Consider the following 21,736-nt stretch of genomic DNA (forward strand, 5'->3'; position numbering starts at 1 on the left):
GTAACCAAGGGGTGGGTCCGGGGGGTCCGGACCCCCCCCCCCTTCCGATTCAGAAATGAAAAAATATTAAGGAAAGATGAAACAGAAAGAAACGAGAAAGAGATAAATCAGCCTCAAAAATATAAAACTTCAATAAGAGTTTGGTTACTCTTTCTCATGAGGAGCTTTGTGTGGAGGAAACGGAAGGGGGGAGAGGAGATCAAGTTGAAATGGGATATTATTGTAACGGAACATTCCGAATTCCATCTAGCTCCATGTTAACCCTATGCAGCGGCGCAAATCTGTCTTCAACATTGGGAGGGACGGGTAAGACAGTTCTATAATATTTTTTAAAGGATGTTCAAGGCATTAAACTAAGATAAGAGAAAAAAGAAGAAGACGAGAAGAACCGAATTCGAATGATTTCGGAAGACTGTCTTTTTCAATACTTTTTTCTGTTCTTTTACGCAAGATTTCTTCATAGTTTTTTAATTAAAATACTTACTAACACATCCTCATTTTATTGTCCTAACAAACCAATATGGATATGTTGTCAGTAAAATAGTTTAGGTTGATCGATCCCCTGGTGTTGTAGCCACAGTATTTCATGTCACGCCCCCCCCACTTCTATTACGAAATCTTGGCTAAACTAACGAATGTATGTTACCAGTAAAATAGTTTAGAATGATCGAACCCCTGGTGTGATAACCACAGTATTTCGTCACGGACCCCCCCATTATTGCGAAATCCTGGCTACGTGCCTGCCATACCTATAGCATGAAGCATCTCCAGTGGAAAGAAATGTTAACTGCAAAAAACAAACATGCAATTGCACCTGTATATACATAAGTTTATTTATTGAGAATACGAAATCATAAATTCTTGAAACTTTATTGTTAATCACTTCAGAAAATAAAATTTTCATCAAATATACTTTCATGATAATGACATCCACAATGGAGCATTGAATGCATTCAATGATACTTCGTGCTTATACTTTGCCTACATTTATAAGTAAGTAACATTTTGTATTAATCATTATATCATCATTACAATGGATAATTCTCACTTTTTATTTTTAGCTTCAATAAGGAAAAACACACCACCACCCAATACACCAGGTTTTAACATGTCAGCTGCAATGAATCCCTGCGACTGTATGCCACCGTGTGAAGACATTGTATATAACTTCGAAAGTACTTTCAGTGCCACGTAAGTACCATCGCTACAAAGAAGTAAGAGATGTAATATAGAGGATACCAAACTAATATTTTTTCCTGTCCTGCAGTAGTAACGGCCCCACTCTACCGAACTCTCGATAGTAGTATAGTGTCCTTTTTTCACGAGAATTGGAGAAAAGTGCAAATTTCTCACGAGAATTGGTATAATTTCGCCTTATTTCTTACGAAAATTGATACAAATTTCCTTTATTTTCACGAGAATTAATGTATAGTGCAAAATTCTCACGAAAACTGGTACAAATTTCCTTCATTCTCACAACCAGTGGCGTATTTAGGGGGGTGGCTTCCGGGCTTAAGCCCCCCCCGAAATCTTACTTAGTATAGTAAAGTAAATGAAATATCTTGCAGAATTTTCACATTCCCAGGCAAAGCTCCCCCCGAAAGTTAGCAAAGCCCCTCCCGAAACAAAATCGTAAATACGCCACTGCTCACAACAATTGGTCAACAGTGCAAATTTCTCACGAAAATGGGTGTAAATTTCCTCTTGAATGTTTTATCATATATTTTAATACAATTTATGTTGATTTATACAATTTATGCTGATTACTTACCGTTTTTCCCCAAGCCTTTAAGAAACTTGTTTCTTCCTTTCTTATTTTGCCCTCAAGTGGTGAAGAATAGCTGAAGGAACTTCACATCATGTCCACACAAGTCTTTTTCGTTAATCTTGAACGCAGTTGGTCTTGGTATTCAAGAAACTAATTCTAAAGAAAGAAGGCACATATAATAAAAGAATGGGATGTTCTAAGGTGACGTAACTAAAGGAGAAAGACGGAAAACAAAGGATAAAAAAGTAGGCTTATACCTAAATGTAACCATCGTGTGTGTTCTTAGAAGAATGGATTGCAGACAATCACCCTTTGTGATCGTAACAGATGGTCTTATGGAGCTGTCTCGTAATTTTATCATTGTGTCAATTAGAGAAATAAGGAGCTGTCACTTAAACGTGACATATGCATGTGTGAGAATAGTGTAACCGTGGGAGGCGAGAAAAGAGTGTTTTAAACTTGTCAAATAATTTAGTTTAATGTATTTAGAAAACATGGAAAACTCTGGATAAAGAACAATTGTTAAAAGATATTGACTGTCTAAGATGGAAGGCGTAGGAGAAAGAGAACCCTTTCATAGGGAGTAACGAAAGGAACATAGACACCTGCTTGTATGTGTGTGTTCCAGGGTGATGGAGTTGGGGGGCGAAGTGTACTGTTGTTTTTTTTTAGTAAAAGACCATGTTTAAGGGGAGTGTGACTTCTACCGCATGGAAACTGAAAAATATGCGAAAAAAAGAAATAGGAATCATTATTCTAAGGACAAAGATTTTAAGAATGAGATAGTTACGTGTCACTTTTTAAAAGTTAATGTATTGCTTCCCCATAATGAGAGATCGCACGTAGGATTGTATAAGGGAATTGTGTTGTTATTTTGAGCAAAGATCCACTTTAAATTGACGTGTGAGATGTTACGCATTTTGTTAAGACCTTGCCACATACGTAGAGGGGAGAGAAAGGGTGGGCCTTCCTACCTGAGTTCCAAAGAGGAAAAAGACTGAATGAATTGTATACGTAAGGGAACTTTCACTTTTGTGCTTTTTGGAAGAAGTCTTCAAACAAGATTTTTTTAAAGGTATTTCCGCATAACTGATTTTATCCTTTTAAAACTAGAGTAATGAATTAATTATTTATGAATATTAATGAAATGATAATGAATATTAATGAGATGGTAATGAATATTAATGAGGGGGTATTTTATGTAATGATATTGTATTTTCAGTAGCTGATATGTGATTTTAACATAGAATATCATGTTTGGATACTGTATGAGTCTAATGGTGTACGAAGCTTAGACGAATGACAAATTGCATGTATATATGATTAGTTTGTAAGTGGGTACATGTATGTGTAGCTGATATAGGATTTTTAACATAGAATATCATGTTTTGGATACTGTATGGGTCTAAGGGTGTACGAAGCTTAGACGAATGACAAATTGCATGTATATATGATTAGTTTGTAAGTGGGTACATGTATGTGTAGCTGATATGGGATTTTTAACATAGAATATCATGTTTTGGATACTGTATGGGTCTAATGGTGTACGAAGCTTAGACGAATGACAAATTGCATGTATATATGTATAGTTTGTAAGTGGGTAGATGTATGTATGTATGTATATTGGTTTTTGATTTCGGGACAGGAATATATGTATCATATTGTAGACATATTATCTTTCGTTTGCATGTAAGTGTTTTAAGCATGTGTTGTTGGCTTGCATAGCTTTAGGGGCTATACTAGGCTGGATGCAAACACCCAAAGTGTTTCTTTTGTATTAATTTTGGATTGTAGCCTTATTTTATCGTATTGTAGAGCTGTATATGTTGTTGTGGTGATATGCTATGTGAATGCAAACACATGAACTGATTATATTGTAGCCTTATAATTTGATTGCTTATGTATATAGATTACCTTGAATACCATGTTAGAATGTATATATTGTGATTTTTTACGTACGCAGATAGTTGTTAGACATGTTGTACGGATATTTTAACCACAAAGGATATCACTGTGCTATAACCCATTTACATATAGATATCTTTTCACTACAGTATTCTAATGTCTTATATTGCTACTTTTACTTACTTTTAAGATGCTTGTTCACCTTATAGAAGACATTATGACATCAACATGGTTTCCAACTTAGAGTCATTTATTGTAGGAACATAAAATTTGTATAAATAACCTTATATGAAGCATAGGTATTCTTCCTTTATCTTATATAGAATACAGATACTTCATATTATATCAATATTTGTTGGAGAAATAAAACATATTATTATAAATTGTAACGCTTTATTGTATTTTCGATATTGGCATATTGATATACATATATAGATATATTTAAATAAGATATTTACTATACTTAGAATATTCTTAATAACTTATTGACATATTTACATTATATATACGTACAAGTACCAACAGATAGGAAAACTTATGGACATATTTCATGATATTATGACCATGTTACTCCATGATGCTACCTTTAGACAGTTTACTATTTACATATACATAGAATACCAATCATTTAACACAGTTATTACTTTGATAACCATATGGCAATGTTCTATAGTCAGTAATACTGTTATGATTTAATCGTCGTCTTTTATTTTGAACTTTCTGATGTGTTTTAGTTTGAGACTTGGATACGATGACAAACCCAGGCTTACGAACAATTCTTCCTGGATTGTGTAACTGTTTTTTCTCAGCTTTATCCCGAACTAGCTGATAAAAATGATCAAAGTTAATTTCTTGTCGTGTACGATGATTTAAAGTTATTCCTCTAATTTTAAATACATAATCTACATTCCCTGTTTGAACTTCTTTCATCCTATAGGCATAATTTTTTGGCCCTAAGCCTATAAATGCATCAATTTCCCACCCATCAGGAACTTCATTAGTTAACTCACCTAAATAGGAACCCAAAGAAAGTGGAGGCTTTTCATTACGTTGCTGCACAAACATAATACTATCAGTGTCGCAGTACAATACACGCTCAGGATCTATAGCTGTTAGTAACTCGTAAAGTTTTAGACGCGCCCAAGAGGTGATGAAGGCTGCAAGCACGACATTTGAAAACTTCCATGGCTTGTTTTTGTTCTCAATGTTTTTATATGATACAATGAGATGTCGCTCTCCAATAGACAATACAGTTTGTACCTCATATTGGGGTGCCCATAGATAACAAATTTTTTTCTGGAGTATCCACAATTACAGATTGAGATAAATCTGTTCTTTGTCCCCATTTCCCATACAAGGAATTGAGAAATATTTTGGAAATATATCTTAGACCAGGATTTGATTCAATGTTATTTTCCGTTAACTGAATGCATTCATGTTCATAATAGTCTGCAATATATTTTTCTTGATCTTGTTTACTTTTGCACCAGCTAGGAAATCCTGAAGACTCCTGTTTCATTTTTAAGAAGGAATTGACATAATCTTTAAATAGATTATCTTCTGATCCAGATAATTTGAATTCCCAAATTTCGATAATTTGTAGAATTTTGTATCCGAGATCTAAAGCTATATGAAGTTCAGGAGTACAGTATGTACCAATAAGGACACGCTCGGTATCATTGTGCATGCAATTGTTGTTACTTTGTTCCATACACGTACGACATAACCCAAACAAAAGGCGCTCATTACATGTATATGGTAAAATTGGAAAATATAAGTCTTTGGGAGGTAAGATACTACATTTCACTAATCCATGAATACTTTGCACTTGTGGAAAGTCAGGCCCCTTGTATATTATAGGTTTACGTGCCATCACCCAGGGGTAAAGACTGGTAATATCATAATATGACACAAACTCTTCGCTGGTACATTCGTACAAGGCATTAAAACATTCTGTACGTCCACCATGAAAACTATCTTTAGGTACAAGATGATCAACAAGATCATGACACTGTGTTTGAATATTTTGTCATTTTTTACCATATGATCCCATTCACACTCCCACATTTCAACGACATTAAGATTTAATTTTTTAAGAAATGCTATTTTTATGGTAGTGTTTTCATACCGATCTTGTAGTGATGTACCTTGCTTACAGGTAGAATCTAGCGACACGTGTCGTAGTGTAGGATAACAGTTTAAACACCCGTGATAGTAACATCCATGAAATTCGTAAACTGTATTTGTTTTAGTTTCAAATCCATCAACCTTATACCTCCCAAATCGTTTTTCCAAGCCATTCCCAGAATGGAGAATTTCACTACCAGTAGTACCTTCTAAGTATCGCAGCCAGTACATTGCCTTCAGACTTTGACGATCACGATGGTCAAACCCATAAGGTGGAATAATTGGAATAATTTCTTTGGGTAAATATAAGGTACGATATGTTAGTATTGCCAAACTAGCAATAGTTGGTGCAGCGATAAAACATTGGATACCATTTGTTTTGTCTTCAATTAAGTTTGAAAATTTAATGACAGCCTCTGCTAAAATTTTAACATCATTCCGGCAATATTCAATCATTTCCTTTTGGAGATTATACTCCTCATTACTTGTAACACGTTCTTTGTGCCATATGATAAGTTGCTCTCGATCTTCACTGCTCCTTGAATCAGGATCAAAATATTTTATATCAGGAATTTTGCCTATATAATTTTGGTTTTCTAATGTATTAAAGAAGTACGGAAAATCTCCCTTTCGTAAATTTGCAGAAAGACCTAACGTCTTAGGTAATTTAGATAATTTAACTCCCATATACAAATATGTGTCACGAAAGTAAATCTTGTCCTAAACGCATTTCAATAATTTTTTGCCCTGACATTATTACTTCAGGTGTAAAATGATGGTTTATGATCAAAGTTTTAGCACAGAATTGCATATCATAATTACTGCCATTATGGGAAAGCACAACGATTTTTTTAAACATTGGTCGTGTTATTAATACATGATTAACAAATTCTTCAATGTTGTAAAAATCAAACGAACGGAACCCATTTTTATCACCGCATACAAAGCATGTATCATCAAGTTTCATGTCCTTACACTTGTAACAAGCATGAATACAATTTACAAAATTTACATGATGTTCTTGTTCTCCCTGTTCATTTTTAGGAAGCAACATTGTTTCTACATCAAAGATAATGTACAAAAAGGTATCTACATGTTGCATTATAGCCGTTTGAACAAAACAAATATGGTCATCGCTTACATATGTGTAACATGTTTTACAATAACGTTCACCACATTCATGTTGAGACTTGCGTGAACGCATATCATTCATAGTACCACAATGGACACAAATTTTCTTTGTTTCACATAAACTTTTTCCGCAAACATTTATTGTTTTATGATTAGCAAAACATTGTTCTGAAGAAAACAGTCTATGACAATCAAGGCATTCAACTTTAATATTATTATCATTATTAGAAACATTATGATACTTTTCGCACATTGGACATTTGAAGTTACACTTATGATTTTGTGTATGATGATAACCTTTCAAACAATACTGACAATATTTCCGTTTGTTTAATAGTGTTGTAATGTTGGTAATTAATTCGTAGTGTCCTTCACTGTACAAAATCAAAATTTTCTTTGATGCATGTATTCCAGGATAAATTACATTATAGTTTCGAGTCAATCCGTTCTTTTCGTAAACAACAATTTGATAATGAGGCGCTAGCTTATTTTGAAACTTTTTTACATCATCAATAGTACACCCATTACGGATTTCAATGTCAACTTTAGCATTGACACACAATTGCTTTGCTTGTTTCATCAATCGTTCAGAATGATTTTTCAATTCATATACGTAGTTATAACGATGATCAGCCTTACCCATTCCAAGAATAATACTCTTGGGAAGACAATACACATCCTTTTCTACAGGAATAGTACATTGTTCCAGGTGTGTTACAAGATCAACAAATTTTGATGAACCCCTTGTTCGTCCCCTACCTTTACGTGAATCAACAATATGAATTTTGAAATTTACTTTTTCACCTAATAAATAATTTTTATTACTATTTAAAACATTTTCAATTTTACGAAATAGAATGTCGGAGCTTAAATCCGACTTTTGACGCCACGAAATGTATATTGGTTTATTAATCGTAGAAGCAGAACTTTCTATTGTTATACCAATATACATATCATCATCGACGTCATTTAAAACGTGATCCTTTACAAATTCAAATAACAACTGAATATATTTTTCAGGATCATCTATTCCGCTAGTTTGCATACGTTCAATTGTAACTTCCTTTCCTGTAAGTCCAAAATAAGTATATTGTTTGATTCTACTATTAACAATACGAAAATATTCATTTGTTTTACCACTTCCATATATGTTAGGTTGTGATACAGTATTAGTATTAGGACTTGGAAAGTTTATAAAATTTTCCATGAACACGCTAAAGTCATGTGTAGTTAAACTATTAGCTTTTCCTTCAGACACAAGTTCCATAAACTTTTCACGAGCTAAATTCTTTATATTATCTTGACGAAAGAAGCCTACATGATATAAATCAATAATATCTTTTGCAGACTTACATTTTTTCAAAACAACATGAGGATCAGAACCAAAATGTATAAACAACGCTTGCAATAACTTGGAATAAGCTTCATTGCTTACCCTGGCACCCGTAGCATGACATTGTGTTATCACTTCCCATGTAAATAAAACTTCGTTTGGATTTTCATATCCACGTGCTTCTTGTGCTGACAACATGGTACAGATGACAGACTGTCCTTCCATTGTATTATTGACACACTAAATATGTAATTGCAATTTGAATTATTGTGTTTTATACAGTAAATATTTTACACAATGATGTACACAGAACTTTGATATTTCTTTTCACAGTTTTTTAAATGACAAGGTTTCGTAAGTAGACTTTTATGATATGATTCACAATGTGTTGACCAAAGATACACTTTTTAAGAATTTTACACTTAGCAGTAAGTATAATAATAAAACTTTCCCGAACTTGTTTCAGTTCACAACAGATTTAGTTGTAAGTTTACCGACAGCACACTTGAAAGCTTGTCGGCAATTGCACTAACACATGCCGTTAACTACAATCATAAAACTTCCCGTAACTTTTTCAGTTTAGTATTGATGCACTACCACTTGTCACTAACTATATTTTAGTTCACCAAAGATATACTTTTAAGTTTATCGGTTAATCCTTTAGCACTTTCCGATAATTGTAATTTACAAAGTGCCGTAATAAAATTGTTTTAGACTAATTACAGCACGCAAAGTACAAACAGGAAGTGTGTTTACTTTTTATTGATTGTTTATTATCAACACTAATAAATGGAAATTCCAAGAACTCCACACGAAGATTCCCGAAGATTGCCGAAGGTTCCCGAAGTTTCCCGAAGTTTTCCGAACATTGCCGAACCTAACCGAAGATGAACATGAGAGTTTATCCACAATTCCTGTACATGTTGGTTAATGTACCACACGAATGGTTCCGAAAATTGCCGAATTTAACCGAAGATGGACATAAGAATGTATGAACAATTCCTGTACACGTTTAGTAAATGTAACTTGCAAAAGTCTTGTAACTTTAAAGATCAGCAAAGATATATTTCAAAGTTTATTATTAGATGTAACTTTGTAACAAAATTGGTATTTTAAAATAAATGATTTAACAACAGAGAGTATACCAATGATTGGCTTTACTTTAACAGTAGTAATTTTATAGTGCGCGGCGCGGCTTGCTGCGCGGGATTTATAGTTTTAAAATTTAATCTCGTACCCAAACGCACTTAGTTTTTGTAATTTCGTACTCAAACACATTTCGTTTTGTAGTCTCGTACCCAAAGGCATTTGGTTTGTAATCTCGTACGCAGGTGCTTTAACATATTTTAAATTAGTATTAGTAATATTACACAATATGATGTAATTTGTAAATGCACTATTAAAGTTTGCAACACTTGAAATAATTATAGCTACTTGTTTTGTATGCTTTTCCACTGTGTTATCGGTCTAAAAAATTCCTTTGTTAGTAGTGCTAAGAATTTGTTTTGTCTGCATTGCTACAGGTGTTTAAACTGGTTTAAACCGGTTTAAACTAGTTTATTGTTTTTGTTATACAAATATTCAGTTCTGCAAGAACTTCGTTGTTAATTTTTTATTTGTTTGCTTCCAGCGTAAACTCTGTTTATTTGTTGGTTCGTTTGCTGTGCAAACTCGTTGTTAAAATTTGATTGTGAAAATATAAAAAATTCCTGTGCAAGCTCCTTATTTATTTAACCTTTCGTAATAAATTACTCGAACACTACGTGTGAGCATACCAAAGAAAATTTGAAAATATTTAAAAAATGAAGTAAACTTAGAATTAATTCCGATAGAAACACAAAGTAACATAGTTACAAATATTTTATTCGTTCGCTTCATTAGCAGTTTAGAGGAATTACATTCCGAAAATATTAAAATTAACAAAACAACTTAAACTTAAGAAAGTTATTTTAGCATGACACAAGATGATTAAACTTAAAATTTATTACATGAAGCTCTTTGATTGTTAAATGGAGAAGTAAAATTTAAGTCAGTGTTGCAATTCAATACATGAACTAAAAGTAAAAGTACAAGTTCCCAAAAGTAAAGTGTAGAAATAAAACTTAAAACACAATGTTGCAATCTAAATTGGAAAGAAAATTAAAAGTATAAGTTCCGAAAGAAAAAACGTAAACTGGAATAAAAAGGGCACAAACAAAATTATAAACAATGTTGCAATCTAACATACAAAACGGAAAATAAAAAATATAGAAGCAAAACTTAAAACACAATGTTGCAATTAAAAATGCAAAGCTAAAAAAATAAAGAACCAAAACTTAAAGCAATGTTGTCATCAAAAATACAGGAGCAAAAGTTTAAAATACAATGTTGCAATCCAAATTGCAAAAGAAAAAATTAAAAATACAAGTTTAAAAATTGAAACATTCAAAACTAAAAATACAGAATGAAAATACAATGTTGCAATCCAAATTGCAAAAGAATATTAAAAGTACAACTTTAAAACACAATGTTACATTACAAAATCCGACACAAAATTAAAATTACAAGTTAAGAAATAGAATTGGAAACTGAAAAAAATACAGAAACAAAAAATTTTAAAGAACACAATGTTGCAATCCAAATTGCAAAAAAAGAAAAATTAAAAGTACAAGTTAAAATTTGAAAAATGTAGTTAAAATAAAAAATACATAAGCAAAATTAAAAACAATGCTGCAACCAAAAATACAAAAAGGAAAAATACAATCATGAGACATACGAACATTAATTAGTAGTATACGGACCTTATTTCCCCAAAATGTGTTGCAAACTCATGTCATTAAAATAATGACGGTAAAAGTGCAACTCCGTATACTACTAATTAATGTTCGTATGTCTCATGATTGTATTTTTCCTTTTTGTATTTTTGGTTGCAGCATTGTTTTTAATTTTGCTTATGTATTTTTTATTTTAACTACATTTTTCAAACTTTAACTTGTACTTTTAATTTTTCTTTTTTTGCAATTTGGATTGCAACATTGTGTTCTTTAAAATTTTTTGTTTCTGTATTTTTTCAGTTTCCAATTCTATTTCTTAACTTGTAATTTTAATTTTGTTTCGGATTTTGTAATGTAACATTGTGTTTTAAAGTTGTACTTTTAATATTCTTTTGCAATTTGGATTGCAACATTGTATTTTGATTCTGTATTTTTAGTTTTGAATGTTTCAATTTTTAAACTTGTATTTTTAATTTTTTCTTTTGCAATTTGGATTGCAACATTGTATTTTAAACTTTTGCTCCTGTATTTTTGATGACAACACTGCTTTAAGTTTTGGTTCTGTATTTTTTTAGCTTTGCATTTTTAATTGCAACATTGTGTTTTAAGTTTTGCTTCTATATTTTTTATTTTCCGTTTTGTATGTTAGATTGCAACATTGTTTTTAATTGTGTTTGTGCCCTTTTTATTCCAGTTTACGTTTTTTCTTTCGGAACTTATACTTTTAATTTTCTTTCCAATTTAGATTGCAACATTGTGTTTTAAGTTTTGTTTCTACACTTTACTTTTGGGAACTTGTACTTTTACTTTTAGTTCATGTATTGAATTGCAACACTGACTTAAATTTTACTTCTCCATTTAACAATCAAAGAGCTTCATGTAATAAATTTTAAGTTTAATCATCTTGTGTCATGCTAAAATAACTTTCTTATGTTTAAGTTGTTTTGTTAATTTTAATATTTTCGGAATGTAATTCCTCTGAGCTGCTAATGAAGCGAACGAATAAAATATTTGTAACTATGTTACTTTGTGTTTCTATCGGAATTAATTCTAAGTTTACTTCATTTTTTAAATATTTTCAAATTATCTTTGGTATGCTCACACGTAGTGTTCGAGTAATTTATTACGAAAGGTTAAATAAATAAGGAGCTTGCACAGGAATTTTTTATATTTTCACAATCAAATTTTAACAACGAGTTTGCACAGCAAACGAACCAACAAATAAACAGAGTTTACGCTGGAAGCAAACAAATAAAAAATTAACAACGAAGTTCTTGCAGAACTGAATATTTGTATAACAAAAACAATAAACTAGTTTAAACCGGTTTAAACCAGTTTAAACACCTGTAGCAATGCAGACAAAACAAATTCTTAGCACTACTAACAAAGGAATTTTTTAGACCGATAACACAGTGGAAAAACATACAAAACAAGTAGCTATAATTATTTCAAGTGTTGCAAACTTTAATAGTGCATTTACAAATTACATCATATTGTGTAATATTACTAATACTAATTTAAAATATGTTAAAGCACCTGCGTACGAGATTACAAACCAAATGCCTTTGGGTACGAGACTACAAAACGAAATGTGTTTGAGTACGAAATTACAAAAACTAAGTGCGTTTGGGTACGAGATTAAATTTTAAAACTATAAATCCCGCGCAGCAAGCCGCGCCGCGCACTATAAAATTACTACTGTTAAAGTAAAGCCAATCATTGGTATACTCTCTGTTGTTAAATCATTTATTTTAAAATACCAATTTTGTTACAAAGTTACATCTAATAATAAACTTTGAAATATATCTTTGCTGATCTTTAAAGTTACAAGACTTTTGCAAGTTACATTTACTAAACGTGTACAGGAATTGTTCATACATTCTTATGTCCATCTTCGGTTAAATTCGGCAATTTTCGGAACCATTCGTGTGGTACATTAACCAACATGTACAGGAATTGTGGATAAACTCTCATGTTCATCTTCGGTTAGGTTCGGCAATGTTCGGAAAACTTCGGGAAACTTCGGGAACCTTCGGCAATCTTCGGGAATCTTCGTGTGGAGTTCTTGGAATTTCCATTTATTAGTGTTGATAATAAACAATCAATAAAAAGTAAACACACTTCCTGTTTGTACTTTGCGTGCTGTAATTAGTCTAAAACAATTTTATTACGGCACTTTGTAAATTACAATTATCGGAAAGTGCTAAAGGATTAACCGATAAACTTAAAAGTATATCTTTGGTGAACTAAAATATAGTTAGTGACAAGTGGTAGTGCATCAATACTAAACTGAAAAAGTTACGGGAAGTTTTATGATTGTAGTTAACGGCATGTGTTAGTGCAATTGCCGACAAGCTTTCAAGTGTGCTGTCGGTAAACTTACAACTAAATCTGTTGTGAACTGAAACAAGTTCGGGAAAGTTTTATTATTATACTTACTGCTAAGTGTAAAATTCTTAAAAAGTGTATCTTTGGTCAACACATTGTGAATCATATCATAAAAGTCTACTTACGAAACCTTGTCATTTAAAAAACTGTGAAAAGAAATATCAAAGTTCTGTGTACATCATTGTGTAAAATATTTACTGTATAAAACACAATAATTCAAATTGCAATTACATATTTAGTGTGTCAATAATACAATGGAAGGACAGTCTGTCATCTGTACCATGTTGTCAGCACAAGAAGCACGTGGATATGAAAATCCAAACGAAGTTTTATTTACATGGGAAGTGATAACACAATGTCATGCTACGGGTGCCAGGGTAAGCAATGAAGCTTATTCCAAGTTATTGCAAGCGTTGTTTATACATTTTGGTTCTGATCCTCATGTTGTTTTGAAAAAATGTAAGTCTGCAAAAGATATTATTGATTTATATCATGTAGGCTTCTTTCGTCAAGATAATATAAAGAATTTAGCTCGTGAAAAGTTTATGGAACTTGTGTCTGAAGGAAAAGCTAATAGTTTAACTACACATGACTTTAGCGTGTTCATGGAAAATTTTATAAACTTTCCAAGTCCTAATACTAATACTGTATCACAACCTAACATATATGGAAGTGGTAAAACAAATGAATATTTTCGTATTGTTAATAGTAGAATCAAACAATATACTTATTTTGGACTTACAGGAAAGGAAGTTACAATTGAACGTATGCAAACTAGCGGAATAGATGATCCTGAAAAATATATTCAGTTGTTATTTGAATTTGTAAAGGATCACGTTTTAAATGACGTCGATGATGATATGTATATTGGTATAACAATAGAAAGTTCTGCTTCTACGATTAATAAACCAATATACATTTCGTGGCGTCAAAAGTCGGATTTAAGCTCCGACATTCTATTTCGTAAAATTGAAAATGTTTTAAATAGTAATAAAAATTATTTATTAGGTGAAAAAGTAAATTTCAAAATTCATATTGTTGATTCACGTAAAGGTAGGGGACGAACAAGGGGTTCATCAAAATTTGTTGATCTTGTAACACACCTGGAACAATGTACTATTCCTGTAGAAAAGGATGTGTATTGTCTTCCCAAGAGTATTATTCTTGGAATGGGTAAGGCTGATCATCGTTATAACTACGTATATGAATTGAAAAATCATTCTGAACGATTGATGAAACAAGCAAAGCAATTGTGTGTCAATGCTAAAGTTGACATTGAAATCCGTAATGGGTGTACTATTGATGATGTAAAAAAGTTTCAAAATAAGCTAGCGCCTCATTATCAAATTGTTGTTTACGAAAAGAACGGATTGACTCGAAACTATAATGTAATTTATCCTGGAATACATGCATCAAAGAAAATTTTGATTTTGTACAGTGAAGGACACTACGAATTAATTACCAACATTACAACACTATTAAACAAACGGAAATATTGTCAGTATTGTTTGAAAGGTTATCATCATACACAAAATCATAAGTGTAACTTCAAATGTCCAATGTGCGAAAAGTATCATAATGTTTCTAATAATGATAATAATATTAAAGTTGAATGCCTTGATTGTCATAGACTGTTTTCTTCAGAACAATGTTTTGCTAATCATAAAACAATAAATGTTTGCGGAAAAAGTTTATGTGAAACAAAGAAAATTTGTGTCCATTGTGGTACTATGAATGATATGCGTTCACGCAAGTCTCAACATGAATGTGGTGAACGTTATTGTAAAACATGTTACACATATGTAAGCGATGACCATATTTGTTTTGTTCAAACGGCTATAATGCAACATGTAGATACCTTTTTGTACATTATCTTTGATGTAGAAACAATGTTGCTTCCTAAAAATGAACAGGGAGAACAAGAACATCATGTAAATTTTGTAAATTGTATTCATGCTTGTTACAAGTGTAAGGACATGAAACTTGATGATACATGCTTTGTATGCGGTGATAAAAATGGGTTCCGTTCGTTTGATTTTTACAACATTGAAGAATTTGTTAATCATGTATTAATAACTCGACCAATGTTTAAAAAAATCGTTGTGCTTTCCCATAATGGCAGTAATTATGATATGCAATTCTGTGCTAAAACTTTGATCATAAACCATCATTTTACACCTGAAGTAATAATGTCAGGGCAAAAAATTATTGAAATGCGTTTAGGACAAAAGATTTACTTTCGTGACACATATTTGTATATGGGAGTTAAATTATCTAAATTACCTAAGACGTTAGGTCTTTCTGCAAATTTACGAAAGGGAGATTTTCCGTACTTCTTTAATACATTAGAAAACCAAAATTATATAGGCAAAATTCCTGATCTAAAATATTTTGATCCTGATTCAAGGAGCAGTGAAGATTGAGAGCAACTTATCATATGGCACAAAGAACGTGTTACAAGTAATGAGGAGTATAATCTCCAAAAGGAAATGATTGAATATTGTCGGAATGATGTTAAAATTTTAGCAGAGGCTGTCATTAAATTTTCAAACTTAATTGAAGACAAAACAAATGGTATCCAATGTTTTATCGCTGCACCAACTATTGCTAGTTTGGCAATACTAACATATCGTACCTTATATTTACCCAAAGAAATTATTCCAATTATTCCACCTTATGGGTTTGACCATCGTGATCGTCAAAGTCTGAAGGCAATGTACTGGCTGCGATACTTAGAAGGTACTACTGGTAGTGAAATTCTCCATTCTGGGAATGGCTTGGAAAAACGATTTGGGAGGTGTAAGGTTGATGGATTTGAAACTAAAACAAATACAGTTTACGAATTTCATAGATGTTACTATCACGGGTGTTTAAACTGTTATCCTACACTACGACACGTGTCGCTAGATTCTACCTGTAAGCAAGGTACATCACTACAAGATCGGTATGAAAACACTACCATAAAAATAGCATTTCTTAAAAAATTAAATCTTAATGTCGTTGAAATGTGGGAGTGTGAATGGGATCATATGGTAAAAAATGACAAAAAATTACAGCAGTTTATTCAAACACAGTGTCATGATCTTGTTGATCATCTTGTACCTAAAGATAGTTTTCATGGTGGACGTACAGAATGTTTTAATGCCTTGTACGAATGTACCAGCGAAGAGTTTGTGTCATATTATGATATTACCAGTCTTTACCCCTGGGTGATGGCACGTAAACCTATAATATACAAGGGGCCTGACTTTCCACAAGTGCAAAGTATTCATGGATTAGTGAAATGTAGTATCTTACCTCCCAAAGACTTATATTTTCCAATTTTACCATATACATGTAATGAGCGCCTTTTGTTTGGGTTATGTCGTACGTGTATGGAACAAAGTAACAACAATTGCATGCACAATGATACCGAGCGTGTCCTTATTGGTACATACTGTACTCCTGAACTTCATATAGCTTTAGATCTCGGATACAAAATTCTACAAATTATCGAAATTTGGGAATTCAAATTATCTGGATCAGAAGATAATCTATTTAAAGATTATGTCAATTCCTTCTTAAAAATGAAACAGGAGTCTTCAGGATTTCCTAGCTGGTGCAAAAGTAAACAAGATCAAGAAAAATATATTGCAGACTATTATGAACATGAATGCATTCAGTTAACGGAAAATAACATTGAATCAAATCCTGGTCTAAGATATATTTCCAAAATATTTCTCAATTCCTTGTATGGGAAATGGGGACAAAGAACAGATTTATCTCAATCTGTAATTGTGGATACTCCAGAAAAATTTTTAAGTTATCTATGTGCACCCCAATATGAGGTACAAACTGTATTGCCTATTGGAGAGCGACATCTCATTGTATCATATAAAAACATTGAGAACAAAAACAAGCCATGGAAGTTTTCAAATGTCGTGCTTGCAGCCTTCATCACCTCTTGGGCGCGTCTAAAACTTTACGAGTTACTAACAGCTATAGATCCTGAGCGTGTATTGTACTGCGACACTGATAGTATTATGTTTGTGCAGCAACGTAATGAAAAGCCTCCACTTTCTTTGGGTTCCTATTTAGGTGAGTTAACTAATGAAGTTCCTGATGGGTGGGAAATTGATGCATTTATAGGCTTAGGGCCAAAAAATTATGCCTATAGGATGAAAGAAGTTCAAATAGGGAAAGTAGATTATGTATTTAAAATTAGAGGAATAACTTTAAATCATCGTACACGACAAGAAATTAACTTTGATCATTTTTATCAGCTAGTTCGGGATAAAGCTGAGAAAAAACAGTTACACAATCCAGGAAGAATTGTTCGTAAGCCTGGGTTTGTCATCGTATCCAAGTCTCAAACTAAAACACATCAGAAAGTTCAAAATAAAAGACGACGATTAAATCATAACAGTATTACTGACTATAGAACATTGCCATATGGTTATCAAAGTAATAACTGTGTTAAATGATTGGTATTCTATGTATATGTAAATAGTAAACTGTCTAAAGGTAGCATCATGGAGTAACATGGTCATAATATCATGAAATATGTCCATAAGTTTTCCTATCTGTTGGTACTTGTACGTATATATAATGTAAATATGTCAATAAGTTATTAAGAATATTCTAAGTATAGTAAATATCTTATTTAAATATATCTATATATGTATATCAATATGCCAATATTGAAAATACAATAAAGCGTTACAATTTATAATAATATGTTTTATTTCTCCAACAAATATTGATATAATATGAAGTATCTGTATTCTATATAAGATAAAGGAAGAATACCTATGCTTCATATAAGGTTATTTATACAAATTTTATGTTCCTACAATAAATGACTCTAAGTTGGAAACCATGTTGATGTCATAATGTCTTCTATAAGGTGAACAAGCATCTTAAAAGTAAGTAAAAGTAGCAATATAAGACATTAGAATACTGTAGTGAAAAGATATCTATATGTAAATGGGTTATAGCACAGTGATATCCTTTGTGGTTAAAATATCCGTACAACATGTCTAACAACTATCTGCGTACGTAAAAAATCACAATATATACATTCTAACATGGTATTCAAGGTAATCTATATACATAAGCAATCAAATTATAAGGCTACAATATAATCAGTTCATGTGTTTGCATTCACATAGCATATCACCACAACAACATATACAGCTCTACAATACGATAAAATAAGGCTACAATCCAAAATTAATACAAAAGAAACACTTTGGGTGTTTGCATCCAGCCTAGTATAGCCCCTAAAGCTATGCAAGCCAACAACACATGCTTAAAACACTTACATACAAACGAAAGATAATATGTCTACAATATGATACATATATTCCTGTCCCGATATCAAAAACCAATATACATACATACATACATCTACCCACTTACAAACTATACATATATACATGCAATTTGTCATTCGTCTAAGCTTCGTACACCATTAGACCCATACAGTATCCAAAACATGATATTCTATGTTAAAAATCCCATATCAGCTACACATACATGTACCCACTTACAAACTAATCATATATACATGCAATTTGTCATTCGTCTAAGCTTCGTACACCCTTAGACGCATACAGTATCCAAAACATGATATTCTATGTTAAAAATCCTATATCAGCTACACATACATGTACCCACTTACAAACTAATCATATATACATGCAATTTGTCATTCGTCTAAGCTTCGTACACCATTAGACCCATACAGTATCCAAACATGATATTCTATGTTAAAATCACATATCAGCTACTGAAAATACAATATCATTACATAAAATACCCCCTCATTAATATTCATTACCATCTCATTAATATTCATTATCATTTCATTAATATTCATAAATAATTAATTCATTACTCTAGTTTTAAAAGGATAAAATCAGTTATGCGGAAATACCTTTAAAAAAATCTTGTTTGAAGACTTCTTCCAAAAAGCACAAAAGTGAAAGTTCCCTTACGTATACAATTCATTCAGTCTTTTTCCTCTTTGGAACTCAGGTAGGAAGGCCCACCCTTTCTCTCCCCTCTACGTATGTGGCAAGGTCTTAACAAAATGCGTAACATCTCACACGTCAATTTAAAGTGGATCTTTGCTCAAAATAACAACACAATTCCCTTATACAATCCTACGTGCGATCTCTCATTATGGGGAAGCAATACATTAACTTTTAAAAAGTGACACGTAACTATCTCATTCTTAAAATCTTTGTCCTTAGAATAATGATTCCTATTTCTTTTTTTCGCATATTTTTCAGTTTCCATGCGGTAGAAGTCACACTCCCCTTAAACATGGTCTTTTACTCAAAAAAACAACAGTACACTTCGCCCCCCAACTCCATCACCCTGGAACACACACATACAAGCAGGTGTCTATGTTCCTTTCGTTACTCCCTATGAAAGGGTTCTCTTTCTCCTACGCCTTCCATCTTAGACAGTCAATATCTTTTAACAATTGTTCTTTATCCAGAGTTTTCCATGTTTTCTAAATACATTAAACTAAATTATTTGACAAGTTTAAAACACTCTTTTCTCGCCTCCCACGGTTACACTATTCTCACACATGCATATGTCACGTTTAAGTGACAGCTCCTTATTTCTCTAATTGACACAATGATAAAATTACGAGACAGCTCCATAAGACCATCTGTTAAAATCACAAAGGGTGATTGTCTGCAATCCATTCTTCTAAGAACACACACGATGGTTACATTTAGGTATAAGCCTACTTTTTTATCCTTTGTTTTCCGTCTTTCTCCTTTAGTTACGTCACCTTAGAACATCCCATTCTTTTATTATATGTGCCTTCTTTCTTTAGAATTAGTTTCTTGAATACCAAGACCAACTGCGTTCAAGATTAACGAAAAAGACTTGTGTGGACATGATGTGAAGTTCCTTCAGCTATTCTTCACCACTTGAGGGCAAAATAAGAAAGGAAGAAACAAGTTTCTTAAAGGCTTGGGGAAAAACGGTAAGTAATCAGCATAAATTGTATAAATCAACATAAATTGTATTAAAATATATGATAAAACATTCAAGAGGAAATTTACACCCATTTTCGTGAGAAATTTGCACTGTTGACCAATTGTTGTGAGAATGAAGGAAATTTGTACCAGTTTTCGTGAGAATTTTGCACTATACATTAATTCTCGTGAAAATAAAGGAAATTTGTATCAATTTTCGTAAGAAATAAGGCGAAATTATACCAATTCTCGTGAGAAATTTGCACTTTTCTCCAATTCTCGTGAAAAAAGGACACTATACTACTCTCGATTATCCAATTTGGGTCCCCATGGACCATAGTCAATGAATCAGGGATGCTTTGGCCCGGGATTACGTCACCTATTGAAATTTTGCTTATGCTTATTCAGGGGCCATGCACGATGGTGTAAATGAATCAGAGGTACCTTGGCCATTCTATGACGTCATTGAATTGGGAGTATTGGATCAGAGGTCATGATGATTCTTTAAAATTACTAAAAATATGGTCTTGATGATTCATTACGTTATGAAATAGTACAGGTTTACGAATGCTTTCGTTCCCTTTTATGGCATAAAATTTGGAGATTGTTATATCTTTGATGAGATGGACTAACACGGGTGCAAATGAAATCTTTAGTTTTACGTCCCACGCATATGCAGTTTAGGCTAAAGGAGACGGTGACGATAAGAAAGGAATGAAAGTGTGGGAGAAAATTGGAGCATAATGTTGCCCACCACAAAACTATTTTCGAGGTGTTTTAAATCAGGGACTACATACAGCAGAGGTAAACGCTCTACCACTGAGCCACCGCACCTCTACTGGTATGAATAAATTAGAGGTAGTTGGTTCGAGCTAATATGTTCGTTTGACGTCACTGAACTGGGATTTTTAGCTTGGAACTTATGATGGCTTGTTTCGTTCCCTTTTATGGGTATAAAATTACCAAAACAAGGTATGATCTCTTTCTTGATGACCTATTACGTTATGAATTAGTAGACCCCAGTAATAGTATAAATTAGTATTAGTATTAATATGAAACTCGAAAACTTTGGAGTTCCTTTGTGGCTAACCGGTTAGCGTATGCGCCTTTAACGTGGGAGACCAGAGTTCGATTCCCGGAAGGAGCTCATGCGGTTCGGATTTCACGTTAATTAGTAGGTTCTATTTTTGCTGCTGAACTTTGGGAGGAATACTTGATTTTTGCTTGTTACCCCTTTGATGAGATGAACTAACACTGGTGCAAATGAAATCTTTAGTTTTACGTCCCACGATTAGGCTAAAGGAGACGGTGACGATGAAAAATGAATGAAAGTATGGAAGAAAATTGGAGC

At 32.5% G+C, this 21,736-nt stretch overlaps 1 protein-coding gene across 1 annotated transcript in view; it reads left to right on the forward strand.

Annotated features, from left to right (window-relative positions):
* Positions 1-1,067: 1,067 nt before the first annotated feature.
* The window catches only part of LOC145673312 (pickpocket protein 11-like), a 56,976-nt gene continuing 36,307 nt past the window's right edge, over positions 1,068-21,736 (forward strand). Inside the window, exon 1 of the mRNA XM_081742907.1 lies at positions 1,068-1,191. Within this exon, the coding sequence (XP_081599033.1) occupies positions 1,109-1,191 (83 nt within the window). The 5' untranslated portion in view covers positions 1,068-1,108. The remainder of the gene's footprint in view (positions 1,192-21,736) is intronic.

The sequence above is a fragment of the Thermobia domestica genome, chromosome 16 (assembly GCF_964235325.1).
Source record: "Thermobia domestica chromosome 16, izTheDome1.hap1.1, whole genome shotgun sequence".
In the NCBI taxonomy this organism is placed as follows: Eukaryota; Metazoa; Arthropoda; class Insecta; order Zygentoma; family Lepismatidae; genus Thermobia; species Thermobia domestica.